General features: G+C 42.5%; 1 protein-coding gene across 4 annotated transcripts; it reads right to left on the bottom strand.

Moving 5' to 3' along the window:
- Window positions 1-326: 326 nt before the first annotated feature.
- Window positions 327-19,532, bottom strand: PPM1K (protein phosphatase, Mg2+/Mn2+ dependent 1K). Of its 4 annotated transcripts, XM_072036806.1 has the most exons (9): window positions 19,381-19,520; window positions 17,466-17,683; window positions 16,482-16,986; window positions 15,810-15,910; window positions 10,479-10,514; window positions 8,424-8,589; window positions 7,762-7,906; window positions 6,657-6,791; window positions 327-6,047 (listed from the first exon to the last, which is right to left on the bottom strand). In XM_072036806.1, the coding sequence occupies exons 3-9, from the start codon at window positions 16,916-16,918 to the stop codon at window positions 5,916-5,918; spliced, it is 1,152 nt and encodes a 383-aa protein (XP_071892907.1). In that variant the 5' UTR covers window positions 16,919-16,986; window positions 17,466-17,683; window positions 19,381-19,520; the 3' UTR covers window positions 327-5,915. The 4 variants fall into 4 exon arrangements, with proteins under 4 accessions (XP_071892907.1, XP_038034029.1, XP_071892908.1 ...); XM_038178101.2 differs by lacking the exon at window positions 17,466-17,683 and having other exon boundaries at window positions 19,381-19,532; XM_072036807.1 differs by lacking the exon at window positions 10,479-10,514.
- Between the last annotated feature and the right edge of the window lie 287 nt (window positions 19,533-19,819).

Below are 19,819 nucleotides of genomic sequence, written 5' to 3'. Positions count from 1 at the left end.
CATTAAGGCATGGAAGTTTCTGGGTGTTTGCTGTTGCTGTTATATGCAGAGTTGTTTGACCAATGAAAAGTTGTTTGAAAAGGACTGGCCCTGACAAAATAAAGCCGGCAGAGGATGCTGACAGCACAGAGATGTTTTGCACAGCCTTTGCACGGGCTGTTGCTGGCTGAATGCCTTTGTAGGCATAGCTTTGCTTATCTAAAGCTTTTTATGGCAGAGGTTAAGGCTTGGGGTTATCATGACAGTCACAACAGAGCTTGAAAAACAAAACAAATAGTTGGCAGTGTGTAGTGGGGAAAAGAATATTACATTTGTGGTGATACAACTCTGGAAGCAAATTCTTTATTTAAAGATCTTTTTCAAGCATTCCAGTACATCCTTTCTGTCGCACTGTACATTTGAGTATATGAGTTACAAATTTGAAGACAGATGTTGTTTAAAAAAAAAATCAAATAATGAGGGAGGTGGGGGAAGGGAAATTAATATTTCAATAAAATGAAGTAGATTAATCATGGACAATGATTACACCAAACATAAACATCAAACCTCAGGAATTACAGACAGTCCTAAGGCAAACTGTGAAATGAACATTCTACTTGTCTGTAGAAAGTTATGACACACGCCACTGCCCAAGCATTTGATGTGCTGGGTAAAGGGGGAACTCCAGTGAGTATTTGTGCATTGAGAACAGCAGCTTCAGAACCAAGCTGGGGAGTTGCTACCATGTATGTTCATCTGGTTCGGTACGTGATCAATGGACCTGTAAGTGCATAAGTGATCTTCCTTAACAGAAATGACTATTATACCAGTTTAACTACTGTTTCGTGCTACTGCCTTAGCTAGAAACCCTGATGCCTTTGACAACAGCACATATGCCTGCTGAGACAGAAAAGGTCATCTGATACCCCAATTCATGTAGAATCCTGTGGTGATTCTCAGCTCCTCAGAATTTTCATTTCCCCAAATACATAAAAGGCAGTAATGTCTAAATTCTCTCTCATCCCCACTCTCAACCACAAACAGTGCTACATGGTTATTCACCAACCCTGAACTTTTCAAACAAAACAGGACTAGTTGTTAAGAGGGCAGTGCATTAAATAAGCTGTTACAGCTCACCCTCATTTCTATTTCTTGCACTACCATCACCTTCCAGACAGACCTGCTTTCCTCTATCATGGCTGCAAATGAGGTTCTACTGTAGAGAGTTCCCTCTATGAAGCATGAAATCCCACTTTCTGGGTGGTAGAGAGACCAGGCTGCAACTCCAGTTGCAGTCTGAACAGCTCTCCTAGTAAATCCTCCATCAACAGGCTTCCTGTGCCTTCCAAGTCTTCACAATAAAAACAAGTAACAAGCTGGACAACATTTTTTGCTTTTCCATACCTGCAGACCACCCTCCTGCAGTACCTGTATGTTAGAGAAGTAGCACTGTTCCAGGAGGAGTGTTCAGGCAAGAAAATAATGCTTACTAGATAGATCTCACAGAGTTCAGAATCCAGCTCAAAAAAGGCAGGAAAAAATAAAATAAAATAAACTTGCTGTGGTTTGTTCAGTAGGTAACCTTTAATGTTCAGTTGAGCTTACAATTTAAGAAAAAAAAATAATTCTTTTAATTGATACAACAGTTGAAAGAGAGCTAGAGAGCAAATTGAGATTCTGTTGAATTTCATTCATAATTTAAGATACAAGTAGATCCTGCAATAATAAACCCCTTTGATAGGCAACTATTGTTGTAGACAGTAGATAATTAGCTTTTTGTTGTAGACAATTAGCTTTTATTCCCTCAGGTTAAAAGAAACCCTCTATTAGGCAAGATAATTTTGCATGTTCTTGTGGCTTCAATCTGATCATTTGTAGAGCTGCTGTAAGTAGCAGGAGGCCTGCTGACTAGGGAGGAAAAAAAAAAATACAAGCACACCTTCATTAGAGCAGATCAGTACGTATTTCTGGTGGGGGGACCAGGTGCTGAGAGGTTCTTTTGCTGGGTATTATCCAGGGTGCTGCTAATTTGATCCCCTGGTACCACGACAACAAGACAGTTGTGTTTACCGTGACATAACTTGATTCTTCCAACTTTCATAGTCCATGCAAAAGATTTTCAGTGCCATACACTGAGTCCCACTGAAGGCGTTGGCGAAGCCCACTCTGTTTATGTGCTATTGGTGCCCAAATAGCCCCAAAACTAAAATGGAAATGCTGAGACTATTTGAATGACTCTTCAGTAAGAAGTGTCAAATGACTGAAGAACCCATCACTGAGGACACTGCAGGTTTTGCCTGATTTCCTTGAAAAAAACAAAGTTTGGCACAGTTGCCATTTAAATCCCAAGGGAGTTTACTGTCATGGTTGCAGGAAAAGGCAAGGATGTTGTTGAGGAGAAAGATCCTGGTAGGGGCGTGTCTGTACAAAATGATGATTCTGACTGGCACTTAAGAGTCTGGCAGTGCAAAAAATGAAGTCAGAAATCCCCACAAACCAGTGTGAAGGTGCCTCTGTGCTTAATGGAGAGAGGACTGGGCAGAATACTGTGCCACTTGGCAAGGAGTTTTGTCTTAATTGGTAGTTTTTTTACTTTAGAATGAGACGCAGAAAACTAGAGGGAACAGGCAGGGAATAACCTGTGCATAAGAAATGCATCTTTGTAGTCTTTTGTCAGTTGCTCATTAACTTTTGCGTAGAGCAAAACAACTAGTATCTGTTAGATACATGTGCTAATTGATTTGTGAAATTCACTGGTAGCTATACAAAGTGCCTGTTGTTTTTCACCTACTGGTAATCTTTCAACTTCAGTGTGTTTTAGTGGTTCAACAGGCAGGTTGCACTGCATGCTAAAATCTTTATTCCCATCCACTTTCAGTCACTACGTTTCAGTGTCGGGAGATGCCCCTTTGCAGCAGGATATAACTCTGAAATTAGCTCTGCTTTGAGCAGGAGGCTGCACTAGATAACACTGAACATTCCTTTGTAGCCAAAGTTTTCCTGTGATAGTATAAAGGCAGTAATATCTAATCACCTCGTATTTTGGAAAGCTTTGTCTTATCCCTTCCTTTCTATAATACAGAAGCAGTTATGGATGGATCTTTCCTCTGAGATGACAACCAGTCTGTTAGAGGAAATAAAAGTGCACAACAACTTCGTTATCTATGAAATTTTCTAACAGATAGGGAAAAAACAAAAAATGCCCCCAAATCTCCAGTTAGTATAAAAATGATTTCATTTTACATATAGGTCAATGCTTGGAAGTTATTTTAACTGCCAGGATATTCCTCAGAGCACCTGCTCTTTATTTGCAGTGTTACTCATTACCAGCCTGCATTTCATACTACGCATTCAGCTTGGCAAGTATCCAGTACTGCTCAAAAAAACAAACATGTACTTGTCACAAACACCCCCGGCGCCCTTGACATCTTCTGTCTGGATACTGGCGTTTGCCATCGAATGTGTTGATGGGGCTTGTCCAAATCCCTATGCTGCTGCTCATGCCTGTCTGACACTTGACACCAAAACTGCCCCCACAGCAACTCCCTCTGCAGAACAGACTCTAACCCTTCCTCTGCCCAGAGTAAGATGGCTACATGCTGTGGCTAACCCTCAGCTGAGAGCTATCGCACTTGCTATTTCAGCAGGTCAGCTCCTCAGTGGGAGTCACCAGTTCAGGTTGCAGTGCAAATGGGTCAAAACCACACTGCCAGCACAGCTCTCCAAACCTCTGTTAGGTGTTTCCTCTCTGCAAGTGCTCAGGATCAGGAGAGGCTGTCTCTTGCTGGTTTTACTACAAACAGGCTGTGGCGATTTTCAAACCTACCACAGGCTGGGAACTAGAAGTTCTCAATCAAAAGTGACCTTTTGCCTCAAGTAAAACAAGGCTGAGCCCAGGATGAAACATGTTGATCTCAGGTGAAGACTGAACCCCAGTGCTGGGGCAATTCTGGGGAGAGAGAAGGGATTATAATTGTAAACCAATGACACACTCATTCAAGATGCCTGGGCAACAGCAACAAATACAATAGAGATTTACAAATACTGATTCATGAGTTTTTTATACTTATGAACCGAATATTGACACTATACATACCATATAATACACCAAGCAATGGGACAAAATGAGCATACTCTCTAAACACAGAGAATTAATGCTGTCGGTACAATGCTGAGCTCTGCAGGGTGCTCCTAGGCCTGCAGCCAGAGGCGAGGAAGAACATGTGGAATGACTATCTGTGTTGTAACCCTGGGCCTGCAAAGGGCTAAAAATAAGGAAGATGCCTATGTCACACTCAAAAATGAGAATCAGACCAGGCATCTCAGAAATATTTTTCCTTGTTGTAAGGTGGTTTAGTATCAGACAATTTTGCTCACTTCTGTTCATTTCGTTTGGCTGGTTTGTTTGGTATGTAAAATCGCATGGTTGGAAACAGCTAAAATCTACTGTTGCAAATGTGGGAAGAGCCTGATTTTTCCTCTGCCCTTATTTCCTTACAGCAGGGTGATTCAGACGCCACAGGAATTGCATGCCTGATTTGGAGCAGAGGAAGAATGAGGTCTGACAGAGCCATGCTGGGACAGCTCTTCGCCTGCTGCCAACACGCTGACACGTCACTTGCAGTCTTGTCACAGTGGCGAGCTGAGCTGGCTCAGAGCTCTGGCCTTGCTGGACACAGACTCCCAACAGAAAGGAAAGCAGATACATTTCCTTTAAGTACAAAACTACCTTTTGGTGTCCTAATATCTGACACCCACTAGAAACAAATCCCCCAAACTTACAAAGATTACTGTACGTTACTAAAATGCTCACTCATTTCTCTAGCTTTCTTGCTTTGAGCATTTTACACCTCTCTGTATACCACGAGGAGACCCAGGACATCCTGACTAACTGAAAAAAAACTTCAGCAGAGGGCAGGAAAATGCTCATATATTTATGAAGAAATAATAAACAAACTCATTTCTTAGACATCCGAAGAATCTTGAATAGAAAACTCTTTGAAATGTTTCTTTTTTTCTTAGGGGGAAACAAGGAGAATATTAAAAAAAAAAAATAAAAGGACATTGAAATTGATGGGAGTCTCAGCAATTCAAAAAATGTGCTGCGTTTTCCCTCCTACACACTTCTGTTAAGCCACTGGCACACCAAAGACAATGCAGTGCAAGGGGTTGCTGCATGGTCCACAGAGATGGTACAGGCTTTAGACCCAACTGAGAGACGTTCCTCTCTGTCCAACAGCACATGGCTCTAGCCTGCTCTGTCTCTTGGGAGCTGAAGGATGGCAGATAACATCAGTGAGAGCCTAAAGCCCTGCAAAGCAGCACTGTCTTAGGATGTTGTTCAGGAACACTGAATGCCACTGGCACCAGAATATAACCACAGACTAATTGCTTCTGAAACCTCCCCCTTGTGTTTCACCTCCTTCTGGAAACACGGGGAGTTCTGGGTGGCTGTATGGCAGAGGAAAACAACAAAACCTCTTTTTGTCTCGCTAGGAAAACTGTGTGCTTGTTCCCCTGTGGATTAATGTACAAAGAAGATGGCGCATGGCTCAGTCTCAGACTTTCACAGCTGCCAGGTAACTAAGAGTTCTAGGTAATACAGGTTGGTGTGAAACAAATGTGCAATAGCTCCAGCCTCAGGTGGAGGCCTAGAGACTTGTCTATGTGAACCAAGAGGTGTGAAGAGCTGCTGGGACTAGAAACCCAAAGAAATAGCTGCCTCAATGCCAATCTGAATAAACAAGCACAGTAAAATGCAATCAACTGCAAGCAGTAATGTGACATTACGCACCGAGGGAGCGGTGGCATCTTTCGTAACACTGAAGACAGGAGAGATGAACAAGACATTCAGCCAGTTTATGAACAGATGGATGTGCTCTCTTGTAGCACACTGTGTCCAGATTATTGCAGGAAAGGATAGCTGTGGCAGGACTTCATGCCCACCTCCCACTGGAGGCAAAACTGCGGCTGAAGGAGAAGTTGATCTCGCCGTTTTTATACTTTCCCCATGCTCCAAAAGGCACTATGACAACCGTGCTGTTGTCCTCAGTGCCAAATTGCATTGCCTGAGAGAAGAAACAAGTTGTTAGCATCATCATCTTGCTTAGAAAGGGAAACTAGTATCTGACACACGGGACAGCATGACACTTCCTTGCTTCTTCCCAGCTCTAATGCTGCAGGTTCTTGTATACCTCAGAGCTTTCCATGGGATATGCCACCATCCAGAACCCTAGTGAGAAACTGACCATTTCTGTCTGTGCTGATGACATTCAGCACTGCAGTAAACTGCAGTTACTGTCCAGCACAGTTCTGTGGCTCATGAAGTAAGTGCATCAATTGAAATGTCTGTATGTTTCTGGCAAGGATATGGCAAGACCCTGGGAAGGAAAGGCCAGACAACTAGACTACTGCCCATGTAAACCAGAATAGTTCAATTCACTACTGAATGCATGGTTGTGTTTTTTTTTTCCTTTGAAATACAAAAAGAAAAAAAAAACACAAGTGCACCAAGAGTAAACAACCATTTCTTCATAGCTTAGTTTTCTGCTTTTGTCTTTGCCATGTGCTGAAAAGGACCCAACGGAGCACACTAAGCACCTGCACAGTCTGTGTCATCAGTCAGCTGCATTACTTTTGCAGTAGAGCTTTGGTGCTTTGAGAAACCCTGGCATTACCTGCTCAGTAACAACATGGGCAGCTTCAGCAGGATCATGGCACTGGTTAATGAAGTCACAGATCTCCTGACTGTTCACCATGAAGTTAATACCATCTGTAGTAAGGACCAGGAAGCTGTCATCTGCATGATGTAACTGAAATAAAGGCAAAAAGTATGCACAACAGTAGAGCGAGTGCTGCAAGGTAAAACCGTTGCCTTGATTTTTTTCGGTTGATTTTGGTTGGTTGTTTTTTTTTGCATTTGTTTTGTTTTTTACCTTCTGTTGCAAAGCAATTTTTCTGGGAGTTCTGCCTGTTGTGCCTGAGAACTAACTGTTCTAAGAAGCAGCCCTCCCAATACACTGAGGCCAAAAGACCAATGCTATATACATTGCCCAGTAAACAAAATGCTTCCTTAAACTAAGGATTTCAGTATAGACACATTAAGTGCTGCGGTCATCTCCTAAGCCCCTCAAGCCACTGCTCTGTGTTGGACTGAGAGCAAATGAACACAAAGTTCCTCATGCCCCAGGATGGGCATTGGGGAAAAATATGAAACAGAATATGACCTAAGATGAGAGCCTTGTTTTTTTCTTCATGCAAACATGAATGCAACTGTGCTGAATACCTAGTTGTTAGCCTGTTTGCTGGACAATTGTAGAGCTATGTTAAGATGCGTGTAACTGCCCTTCCCTCTTCCTTTCCTCCCAGGTGTATGACCCTCTACATATTGCACTGTTCTCAGTGATGACTTTGTATCAGTATTATCCTCAAAATTAGGTATCTGACCGCAAGCTCCAAACCATTTGACACCTTGGTATTTCAGTAATGGATATCACACATGGTCTTTCTTCACTTATCCTATATTATATTGTGATAATTGGGATTTAGAAGTTAACCTGGTTCCTGGTTGAATTTACTACTAGGTCCAAATTGTCTTCTGCCTTTAAGTGTCAATCTGAAATAACTTAATTAGAATGAGTCTTGCATTACTTCACCACTAAAAAAAAAAACAAAGATTGGTTCCACCTGTGTACACTGAGTGGTTACCACTACACGCTTTAAATATCTATGTTGCCCCTTAATCCAAATGGTGCTGTCTCTGTTAACCAGGCCTTCTTTTACCTGAACCCTTTTTGTTTCTGGCTGGGCTATCACGCCACTGTTCTTAAGATCCAAATCTCCTATGCTCCGCGTCATTGCAAGTCTACCATTCACGTGTGGTTGTCCCAAACTGTTCCAGGCAACGAAGCCACCAGACTTCCTGATCCTGTCCAGAGGCACAAAAGAGAAAGCAAATGTGAATTACTGATTCAGACTGAGTTACTGATTCCCCCGTCTGTTAGCTGCAGTTTCTGCCACTCTCTGCTAATGCAGGATGGGGTACTGAGGACCTGAGCGGAAAGACTGAGATTTGTTTTTTGCTGTTTGAAGGGTTCCACAGAAGGAATGAGAAGGCTTTGTCCTGACCTGAGAACCACAGTATGTTCTTCAGGTCTTGGCTTTCACTTGGCACTCTTGCACAAGTCTTTGAACTGTGTGGTCATGGCTCGGTACCCAGCCCTAGCCATGCTGATCTTACTGCTGTGACAGTTTTTGTTCGCATAGGACTTTACAAATACCCAGTCCCCTAAATGGAAGCAAATGACATAATAGAGGCTGTGCCACTTTCTCTTTAGCTTGGAGTGTTATGTTCATCTCCAGTCTTTTTCCCAGGTCCAACCTGGCAGCAGCACAGACTGACTGAAGCTCTTCCCCAAGAAGCCATAATATCATCCACCAGGTACCTTTCCTTCTCCTCCTTCCTTTCTGGCGTATGGTCAATAGTGAGTTTCATAGCCTTTCCTTTTCGACACAGCAGGGCACGGCTGTCTCCCACACTTGCCACAACCAACTGAATACCATCCTGGAGCAGGGCCACTGTCGCAGTGGTCCCAGAGTTCATCAGAGTTGCTACAAACATCAGAGAGAGAGAGGTTTTAACACTGCCTTAAAGCATGGGAACATTTACAAGACAGTAACAGTGCCAATTGGTTAAACCAAAGACTTGTGCTCTACGTTACCAGTAAGTAACTGCTTTTAAGTTTAAACTAAAGCTATATATCTATTAAAAATACAGTGAGTAAACATGCATATAGGATTTAGGTAGGGGAGAGAGAGAGGAAGTGGAAAAGATAAGTATTTCTGTGCAACAACATGGCTCCATGTAAAGAGAGCTAGTGGAGTAAAAGCAGTATAAGGTGCAGTGGCTTCTTTTCAGCCTGTAGCAAATAGGTTTTACTTTCCACTGGTTCTTCTCAAGATACAGGATTATTGTCTTTATCCCTGGACACAGTGATTGCATGGATAGCCCACCATAAAGCTGACAGTTCTTTCCTTCTGTTAGGTGGTAAAGTGGGCAACTGAGTAATTGTGATTGTAGCTGCATGTTGTTCACCAGAAGAGAACCTCCAGATCATTCCTTACAGTCTGTAGGGTTCTCCAGTTGCTGTCAGAATTATTAATAATCTACTTCTAGTTACCCCAGGTTTGACAGGAGACAAAGGGTTCAGCCAGCAGGCACTGGCTTTTTTGAGAAAGGGACTCAGCTCTCTTCAGACCACACAGATTTGTCGGAGGTCACAGTACTAAGCCAGAGCTGCATTCTGCTTTCCTTACATTGCAAACAAGTTTGGTCACCTGGCAGTGGTGATTGCCTCTGGGCAATCTGCCCTTAGCACAGGTGGGATGACTTGGATTTTTGCTGCCTAGAGGGCAAGCCAGAGCTCTAGCTGCTGTCTTCCTCTTCTGACAGGGCAAGGAAGTGATCTTATCTGTGTTCAGAGACCAGGTTGGATTAACTGTTGAATGCAAACATTCTTGTTGCAATTTCTTACAAGGGGTGAGGATGTGGGGGAAGAACATGCTTAAACTAGAAAATACCAGTCTGCCTAATTTCAGAATAGATGTGAGGTTTTATCTGCGGTGAACGAAATGCCAAAAGAACTGCCTAGCTCTCATTTTGGACTTCCATGTTTTTTGAAGGGAAGTGCACTTTTGCAGCTAGTATCACATGCAACACTGGCTAGGGAGAGCTGGCTGGAAAACACGAAGTCCTGCTGACTTGAGCTCTGTAAGTAAAACACCTGGCTGGGAACAGCAATTGCCACAAATTCACAATGCAAATCCCTTTGGAAAGCCCTCTGTAAGCCTCTTGTAGTCTGGCGTTTTCTAGAAATTGGTTTTAAAAGCTAGCCCATTGCACAGAGAATTTTTGTGTTAATTTAGGAATGAAAATCCCTGGTTTATATTCCTACTTTCACATGAGTAATGGTTGAAGGTGTTCCCACCACTGCTTCTGTAGAACTCGGCTGCAACCACATGCGCTCCTCCTGTCCCTGGCCCTGCAGCGCTGGCCCCCAGGGTGGTGGCATGAACCTGAGACAGGACCATACAAGGCCCTGAGAGATGCATGGAGCCTTGTTGTAAGGTGAAAGCAGAGAGCTCATGAAACAAAACAACCTCTCAAAACCATCTAAACTAAGCTTGTGTTATTACTTAAAACAGGTATTATTACTGCTGCGATGGCTTGGTTAACCAACTTAAGCAATAAGTCACTGGTAAACATCCACCATGGTGGCACAGAACACATCTTGGACTACGTTATAGTTGTGATGCAGACTATTGTATTCAAAACCATGCAAATGGCCGTAGCATCTGAGTATTCAGGTCAGCACTGACATCTTGCTTCTAATTGGAAGCAAGGACTAGTCTGGTACAGGCTCACTTTGAGGCATATTATGAAAATAAGGTAATAACAAGTAGCAGTGTGATCAGAAATTTTTGTAGATACAGTAAAATACCTGTTTTAGCCAACAGCAAAAAGTGACATGAAGAACCTACATAAAATGACCTTGTTTATTTCAAAGAAAATAGATTTTATATAGACATCAAAATTAATGCTGCTAGTCTCCCATCTCATTACTTATTTTGGAAGTATGCTGACAAACACATATGGCTTCAGAAATGGTTACCATCCATAGTCATTCATTCATGATTGACTGCAAATATTTGGTCATTCAGGTGAATCTGCATCTTTACAGTGCCAACTATCAAAGTCAAAAGAGCTGCTATGAGGAAGCAGAGGGATGGTACTTGAGAGCAATCGAAGATACCATACAGAATTGCAGTAATGGTCATAGCGACTCATTCCTTAGAAATGTGTATGAGTTAAATGGCTCTTTAAGAAAAATAAATGCCACTCCTGCTCACTTCTCTGGGACCAATTCATGATCTGAGTAAGGTTGAAGAACGTGGATCTAATTAGACTAAAGGGATTATGTGATCTCTTGCACAGTTCCAAAACAAAGGAGTGAGGATGGGGTAACGTTTCTAATGCTTTACTATGACTGCTGCTAGGTTATTTAATAACACAAAAATATATTGCATCAGCACGTCTACTGGTTTTTAAAATTAAAGGGTTTATCTTGTTTACCTAACAGTATCACTATAAAACTAAGATCTTTCAATAGGTTTTTAACACTCACTGGACATTTTTTACTGCAAGTCATCTCAACTAATGTGACAAAGAGGATGTGTGAACCTTCCAGTAGTCCAGGCTAGGAACCGCCAGACTCCTTCACCTGGGACAAAATTCAGCAGATCTCTCTTTCCACTGAAGCCCAGCATATAGTGTCCAGGGCCTCCAGTTCTAGAGCTGCTGACCAGGTACAGTGTCTGCCACAAATAACACCTACACAGAGGCAAATGGGAAATTGACCCAGGGACTTTGTTCAAACAAAATAAACCTGCAACACTGGAGATGAAAGAATAAGGGCTGCAAAACAGGGGAGGGTAGTCACTTTGGGTTTACCCACGCTGTCTTTTGCAGGGTATACAGGAAGTCCTGATGAGCTGTGTGAAGTCCAGTTTGGCCATATTTGAGACTTACACATGCATTTTGTCCAGGGATGGGAATTGCTGCCACTCTTGCTTTGTCACTAAAACTGTGTGTCAAAACCAGTTGTTCTTGAGTCCAAAAAAAAGCTACTTTTTTTTTTTTTTTTTGGGCGGGGGGGGGATGTTGGTAAGTAACCAATTGCTAAGTCAACCAAACAAATACATTGGTGTAAGATGTAGCTGTCTCATGTATGGTAACAGCAGCCACTGTACAGAAAATTTTCAGAACAAAATACAACCCAATCTGTTTTCTCAAGGTAGTTTTCTAATAAAAATAGATATCAAACAAAAATGGAGAGTTCAGACCAGTAACAACTAAAATGGAGCCATTTTAATGAAGGGTGCTGAATGACTTATTCTGACCTTTGGCCAAAATGCAAAGAAATACCCCTGTAATATTGTAATTTGCATCTTCTACCTTGATTAGATAAAAGTTTGAACCCTTGGATAAAAAAGCTGTCTTTGTGTTGTTGATGTTATGCAATACTTAGGCAAAATTTCTGCAGCTCTCCCTTTTCCTCAGTGTTGCAGGTTAACATATTAAAAGAAAGAATAATCATGTGCTTGAATTATAAAACAAAAAACTACTTTTTAAATTTAATTATTTTTTAAGACTTTCGCTGTTTACTCAGTAAGTTGCAGGAGTGCCTTTCAAATATAGACTCATCAGAAAATATCTGACTAAGTTTTATTAAGATGGCTATTCCAGAAGTGACTAGCAATGTGATTAGAGTTGGGTGCACTGAATGTGGAGGGCAATGGAAAGCATGCTGGCCTGTTGTTTTCTTTGCATGGGGGATTGTGCCTGCAGTCAACAGAAGCAGTAGCAGTACCTTAAAGGACCGTATTTGGCTGGGACAGGGTTTGTTTCCTGTTTCTCCAGAATGATGTTCTAATTGCCTCGAGCACATGGTTCACTTGTTTATTTCTGTCCCTGCTCAGGAAAGCTATTCAGCTTTTACGTTTATTTTATTTTTTTTTTTACTACCAGTCAAAAGTAACAGAAAACCCTGTCCATCTCTGTTAGAGGTTGTCACATGGATAATGATATGGTTGTTCATTGTGAACTCTCTTTACTGTATACTGTACGTTAAATAAGCTGGGATTTAACAGTGACTGGATATATTTGAATGTGTGGAAGTGAAATAAAGGGAGTTTCCAATAAGATATCAAACACTGTGCTTCAAGGCTCAGGCATATCTCTGAGCTCTTAATTATGAGAAATGATTTATGTGGGGGACAGCTTATCCCTGATATGCCAGAGGAAGTTCCTTATGCTTTTGTCTAAAACTGTTGGAGGGGATACTGGAACAGTCTGCAGGTCAGTATAGCAGTCCAGCTGCACTGGACCTGCATGCCAAGCACAGCAGCAATATTGGAACGCATACGTACACCTGTATTTTTTATTGAAAGCTCATAGAAAGTATTACTGCACATATTTTCCAATTATAATTGCAAATAACTACAAGCAGCAGTGTTCTTGAAGACAGAGCTAAATTTTCTGACAACGCATGTCTCTAGTCCTATTACATGTGTGTCAAATGTTCTCCCCCCCCCCCCCCCCCAAATATTATTATAAACGTTGTGCTAGCCAAAATCCATGCAATTTTGGCTCTAGAGGTTTGTCCTAGGAGTCATGGTCCTTGTAACAGCCAGGCACATGTTAGATGTTTTCAAAGCAGAGTAAAGATCATGATCAAGTGCTCTATCTTTCACAGATGCAGTGAAAAGGAGCGTACAAACCCTGGCAGGCATATCAGTGGAAACAAGACTAAGCTATTTTTTGCACTTGATGAGCTCTGGCAGAGATTCATAAAGAGGTTGGTCTTGATGAGCATCCAGCATATCCCAGATACCTGGTGTTATGCAACCAACCACCATTTTCAAAAAACTTGGGCAACTCTCTTGAACATCACTTCTAGAATAGCCATGGTTATTCGGACTTTTTGCCAGGAAACTGAATCAGTTTGTAATTAGTCTTCTAACAAGGATATATGCAAAACATTGAATCTTATGTAACTTTAAAAACAGAAGCAGCAACAAAAACATAAGCACCAAATAGTCATCAGAGTATTGAACTTTTTATGAAGATAAACAAAAAGCATGCCTTGTTCATAAATCTGCACTTGTCTGTACACAGTGCTGCTCCACTCTTTCCCTTATAGCTTGATTTCCAGCTGGGCAACAGTCCGAGAGCACTGGGCACTTCCAGATCCTGCTGGCTCCTGTGAGAGCACGCAGGCATTCAGTCTACCTAAGAAATGCTGAGTACTTTGCAGAACATGGCCACAGCAGATGTTAAATGATCGCTTTTCCCCTTCATGTTTTTGAACCTCGAACTTTTTTTAATAAAGAGGGTTTGTTTGATGTCTTGATAGCTGTTATATAAATTTGCTGGCATTTGCGTTGTTTCAGTAAGGGGCCCTACTTAGCGAGTTAAATGTTATGATAAAATGCAACAAGTAGTTCCAAAATGCTCAGCTTGCTGCACAATTTGTATATCAAATATTTTCTTTGTTCATTTCTTCAAGTCTCAACTACAAAATGCTATAATCAGAAACTGTGTTCAGAACAACAAAGTATAGTATACTCAGTATGGTTGCCAAACATCTTTGTCAAGGAGTTGCTCTGAAACTTGACAATGGTCACAGGAATGAGGAAAACCAAGAGCTGTCTTAATAACGAAGGGCTGGGGTGGAGTACAAATAAAACTAGTTACCATGTTACTAAAAACAGAAAGGTCCCGATCCAGTGAAGCACATAAGCTTGTATTCAGATGTTTTCTTGAAAATGGGCTTCCAATATAATGTGGAAGGAAACTCTTGGATGCAAAAGCTTATTGGCTCACATTAGCCTCACATTAGCTCTGCAGAAACTGATAATGTGAGGCTGATAAGCCTCACATTAGCTCTGCAGAAACTGACTTGATAGGTCAAAAATCATTTGGGATTCTTTACCACATTTTTTTAATAATAGAGGTTGTCTTGACTATAAAATATAATATAATGGAGAAAATAACTTGACAGATAAAATTCCACCCTTTTTAAGGGCTGCGTTTCAGAACCTGGGACTTCTTTTCCTGGTACGTTAGTTTGCATCAGGTAAGAGGAAGGATGTACTTCCCTCATAGTGCTGCAACAGCCACGCTTCCTGCCCTGCCAGTAGATGTTTAAGTCTACATAGGTTTGTGTAGAACTTCAAGTGCAGGAAACCACTCCAATAATAGATTATTTTCACTTGCTTAAAGAAGTAGCCCAAAAACATGGTATAACTTTAGTCCCTAAAGGACTTGTTGTTTTTTTGTCTTTCTTGGACAGAAAGCTTTTCCCATTTATGCTCTTATAGAACCACCTGCTGTATCACCAGCATCTGCAGCAGCTCTCTGAGACACTTTGTTGTTGGTGGTGGTTTTTGGTTGGTTGTTTGGATTTTTGTTTGTTTTGTTTTGTTTTGTTTTTACACAGTGGGTGAACTAACTCTTGAAATAGTTATCTTATTGCAGAGGAAACTCTTGTGACAGAAGTGGGACAAGGACCTTCCCAAATTACTCCCGATAAGCCCCAGGAGCTTTAACTGGAACGTCAGACGTGTGTAGTCTCTAGACATATACAGGAGAACTTGATGAACAGCCAGGACTAAGAAATCTAAAAGTGCTAATGCTGGCTTTACCACAGCCAACCTTGTTTTCCTCTTGACTGCTGTTTTCCCTTTCATACTCAGCTACTCTGTTGATTCTCTTTGTGCAGAAGCAGTACTGGTTGTATTAATTGTGGCTTACATTCCTCCTTGACTGCAATGGCCAAGTCAGAAAGGGGAACTTTTGACAGTGTTCCTTTCAGCTCAAGGGAATAACAGCTCTTCAACAGGGGAAAAAAAAAATATGAAAAAATTATCACCCAGGAAAGTTATGCTGCTTGCTAATTTAAATCGCTGCTTGCTAACTTGAGAAATGCTTTTCTGGACAGAATCATAGTAACAAAAAATCAATTAAGATTATACCGAAACTCAGATTAATAACTTCCCCAGTAAATTTGACCTAGACTTCTTACAGCTTTTTCATTTTTAGGCAGGTAAAGCATAATTGTTTCATTTGCAGTAAGTGAATAGAGAAAAAAGCTATGTTAAATAAAACTGTTTTCAAGAGGTTTTTAGGATGTCTTAGTTCAAAACTATTGAGCAGGTAAGAAAATAGTCTTTCCCCACACCTATAAGAGAACAGAGTATTTTTTACCTACCGTCAGCAGACAGATGAGCATGCCTTTCATATGCATTGTTTATTTCTAGAAAAGCATTGTTCAAAACGTTTTCCAAGTTTTCCTCCTGAGCAAGAAATTCTCTGGAAACAAACAAAAAAAATATTTTTTTTTTATGAGAAATATTCACCTTAACCGATCTCTTCTGTAGACTTATTTCCTCCCTGATTAATGCTGGATTACACTGAAAAGGTAATACTGTTTTATTAACAACTTGCACTGGAAGCACCATCTTGTAATTTTGTAAATAGATCAAGTGCTTCTTCCAACAGCCACGCATGTGACATGTAGCTCCAGAGGAGCATCAACAAGCTGTGCAGGTCAGCAATTGCAGTGCCCCCCACCTGACAAGGGACAATTCACATGCTCTGTGTTTCCAGCCGTTTCCTGGAAGGTGGATACAATCACATTTTCTTTTCTCATCTTTGCAGGCTTGTTCCATGGGGCAGGGAGTACACAGAGAAGTACTCGATGCCATGTCTGTTGTTAAGGGAAGTGTTCACCATCTGGTGTTCCTGCTGCCCCTTTCGGACTAAGTGGCTGTATAACAGAGGATGACTAGCGGCAGCGTGTCACCCACAGTTCGTTTTTGGCCCTAAAGAAGGAAGCTCTATGGTAAGTCATTTGCCACATGTTCACTCAACCCACACTTACTTGATATATTTTTCCATGTTCTTAGCACAGAAGTCTGCTGCCGCCACCCCGCCATGTCCATCATAAACTGCAAAGTACAGGACATCCTCTGTCAGCTGAGCATAATCAAAGCGGTCTTCGTTTTCCTTCCGCTTGCCAATATGACTAGCACAGCCCACATTGCTCAGGCTGACTTTGGGAATTGGCGTCCCATACTTTATGCTTGGTGGTAGGAGAATAGGTTCATCAATGCGATTGTCCCAGATGCCAAATGTGTCCCACGTAGCAGGTCGCCCACTCCCGTCTGGATCGAAGCGGGATGCACGACGTTCAGAGGTGGAACTGTAGCACTCAACCGTTGGACGCTTCTCGTCTTGCAAGAGGCGGGACGTCAGAAGGGCTCTCCGTACTTGATACCCTCCGTTTCTTACCAAATGGATTAAAGCAGCTGTTGACATAACTTGTCTTCACAGAGAATTGTAGGAACGAACAAACGTTCAGCAATAAAAGACAGTGGCTGGAATGTCTAAGAACAAAAAGAGAATCCATCAAGAAAGAAGCAGCACAGGAAGGGGGATTTTCAGTTACATCATTCAGGAAACAATTTCACAGTCAGAGGTTGCTAATCATGCATGGCACAGCACTGCCTAGAAGAGACTACAGAACGATCTGCATGACTCATCGAGAAACAATCCTACACAGATCAGCCAACATCTACAGTTCTAATAAGGAATGCTGCAGATAAATCGAAGTAAGGAATCCTCCATCAGGATAGCCTGTATTTTCAGAGGTAGCTAGGGTTGTGATGGAGCTAGTGAGAGTGATAATGACTTTGTTCCAAGAGCTGACTTCCTGCATAAGAGACATGACATTACGTTCTGTTTCATTTCATTAGTACTTGCATTTTACTTGTCAAAACAGACTTGGGAAGTGAATTGTGATTTTTATTTTTTTTCAGGCCAGGAACCACTAAGAGTGTATCCATAGACATGTACAATTACTCACTTGAACTTCACAGAATGGAGTCCATGCAGCTCTGAGCTTTCTGTCTGGCCTGATGTTCTCTACTCAGACCCAACCCTGAAATGAGATCCCTTGGGAAACAAGGAGACCAAGTTCTTCCACTGACTTTTATTTGGATGTCTTTTCTGGTCCAGATGCATTAAACGCACCAGCTGGCTCAGCACAGCTAGAAACTGATTAATGCTTATTCATCTAGGATGCTGAAAAATACAGAGATCATCTTATTTAACCATTTGCAGAATAATGCTTAACATGATGAAAGTCAAACAAGCTGGGGTGCATTGGGTAATAAGTCCACATTGTTGCACCAGATAAGTTTGAACTGGACCACCAGATCCCTGAAACTAAGCGTGCTAGGTTTTCAGCAAGGAATTGCTCTTGTTATTGCTAAATGTTTGTGGGTGTGTTGGGTAGTTACCGAGAGCAGAATTACAAGTGAAAGATGTTCTATACTGTAATGAAGGGATTAAAAATAAACAGGCTTGTGATGAACGCTAATGCATCAAATGGCACAAATATCTGATGTAATCCAGCGGCAAAGAGCAAGCAATACATGTACTCCTGAAACACAGTTATTCAGGGCTGGAGCAGCCTGCTGTTGTATTCCAGACAGCAATTGCAGCTGTGGTTTTGAAATACTGGTTTAAACTATTTTTTTTAAATCCTGCACAAAATCTGTGCTTGCAGAAATTTTCAGTCAAAGGTAGGTTTGTAAGCAGTTGCTTTATTAGAAGATGGCTGTGATATGAGCTTTCTGCAGGCCTACAGTAAACCTGTCATTCACAGCTCAAAGCATATAGTTCTAGACGCCCCTTGGCTTATCGTGAATACACTTCCTTATGTGAGGAAATATATGTATTTATTTATCATTTACAGCGTAACAGTTCACTCAATAAATACCCGACAAGCTGGGAATCAATATTGTAACAGATGAAATCGGCCTTGGCTACCAGCTGAGTGCAACTGACCAATGTCAATTTCGAGTGATCTTCCATTTTATTCCTGGATGTCTGCAATATCTCACCCTTATTTCACTATACTCACGGGTGCTTAATAACTCATTTACTTTCTTGACTGTTTATTTTCTGTTGCCCTTGACTCACAGCAACAGTATGGTGAAGCACAGCATGACAAAATCCAAAGCCTGCCAACTTAGGAAACCCGCACTCAGATTCACTTCCGTCAGCTTGAAAGAACATGAAAAACTAGCTATATTTAAACTTCCTAGTATCCGCATATCCACAGCATGATTTGGAAGATTAATCCAAAATACAGAGCTAATTAACGTGTTTATTCCCATCAAACAGATCTCTCAAAAGTCCTTTTTCTCCAGGCAAGTACAAACAGCAATGGCTGGCTTTTCTCTGCAAGCAAGGAATAGGAAACGGAGCTGTAACTGCCGTGATGTAAATAGTTAGGCTTTCAGCTGGCTGCAGCACAGGCTGTACTTTCCTAGCGGATACGTTGCCAAACCCTGAGCAAGTCTATCGGGGACAAACAAGATGAAGGCATTGTAAAAGGCAGTGCTGGTGCTACAGCCCAAGTGCATGCAGCAAGGCTGTAGATGCTCCATCTGATCCCGATAGTCTGCACCTATTTAACCTACAAAAATAGTTTTTCTAGATAGCCAAGAACGTGCAGTAATTGCGGTTAATGATTAAGCCATAGTTCAAGCTGTATGGTGCCCCTTTGGCAGGGTGGCAGCTTCACGGCAGATGGAAAGTCTCCATACCGAGATGAAAGAAAAAAGGAAAAAAAACACCACAACCCAAGAAGAAAGCATGCATGCCTGGCGCCCCACTAAGCTGAATACCTGCAAACCGGGACGCGAACCCCTCAGCACGCCCTGAATAAGGTGAGCTTCCCCTGCCGCCCCCCGCCGCCCCTCACCGCTCACCTCCTCCCGTGCCCGGCAGCCGGCGGCGACGAACGACGCCTCCCCCAGCCTGCTCCGGACGCAGGGCGCTGCTCCCGACCGCCTTCCCCGAGGCCGCCGAGCCCAGCAGCCCGGCCCCCCTCAGCCCTGCCCCTCGCCGGCCCAATGGCGGCGGCGGCGGCGGCGGCCGAGCCCCCCCCGCCGCCCACACCCTGCCTGTGTCAGCGCCGGGCGCCCGGCCCAGGCGGGGCTGTGAGCAGCTGAAGGAGATCCGAACAGAAAAAGGACGGGAAGGGAGAAACCGTTTTGGTGTCCTTTGAGTGCCTGGTTCTCAGGCTGGTACGCGTGCTGGGCCGGGGTGGCGGTGGTACAGCTTCAGCAGGCGCCCAGGCTGCGGTCTGTTCCCAGTGCTGCCTCTGGCACGGTTTTCCTTCCTAGGAGAAGACGCGTCAGCTGTGCA

This window comes from Anas platyrhynchos, chromosome 4 (genome assembly GCF_047663525.1).
Source record: "Anas platyrhynchos isolate ZD024472 breed Pekin duck chromosome 4, IASCAAS_PekinDuck_T2T, whole genome shotgun sequence".
Lineage (NCBI taxonomy): Eukaryota > Metazoa > Chordata > Aves > Anseriformes > Anatidae > Anas > Anas platyrhynchos.
The sequence above is the reverse complement of the archived record's forward strand: the minus strand, read 5'-3'. Positions and strand labels throughout refer to the sequence as shown.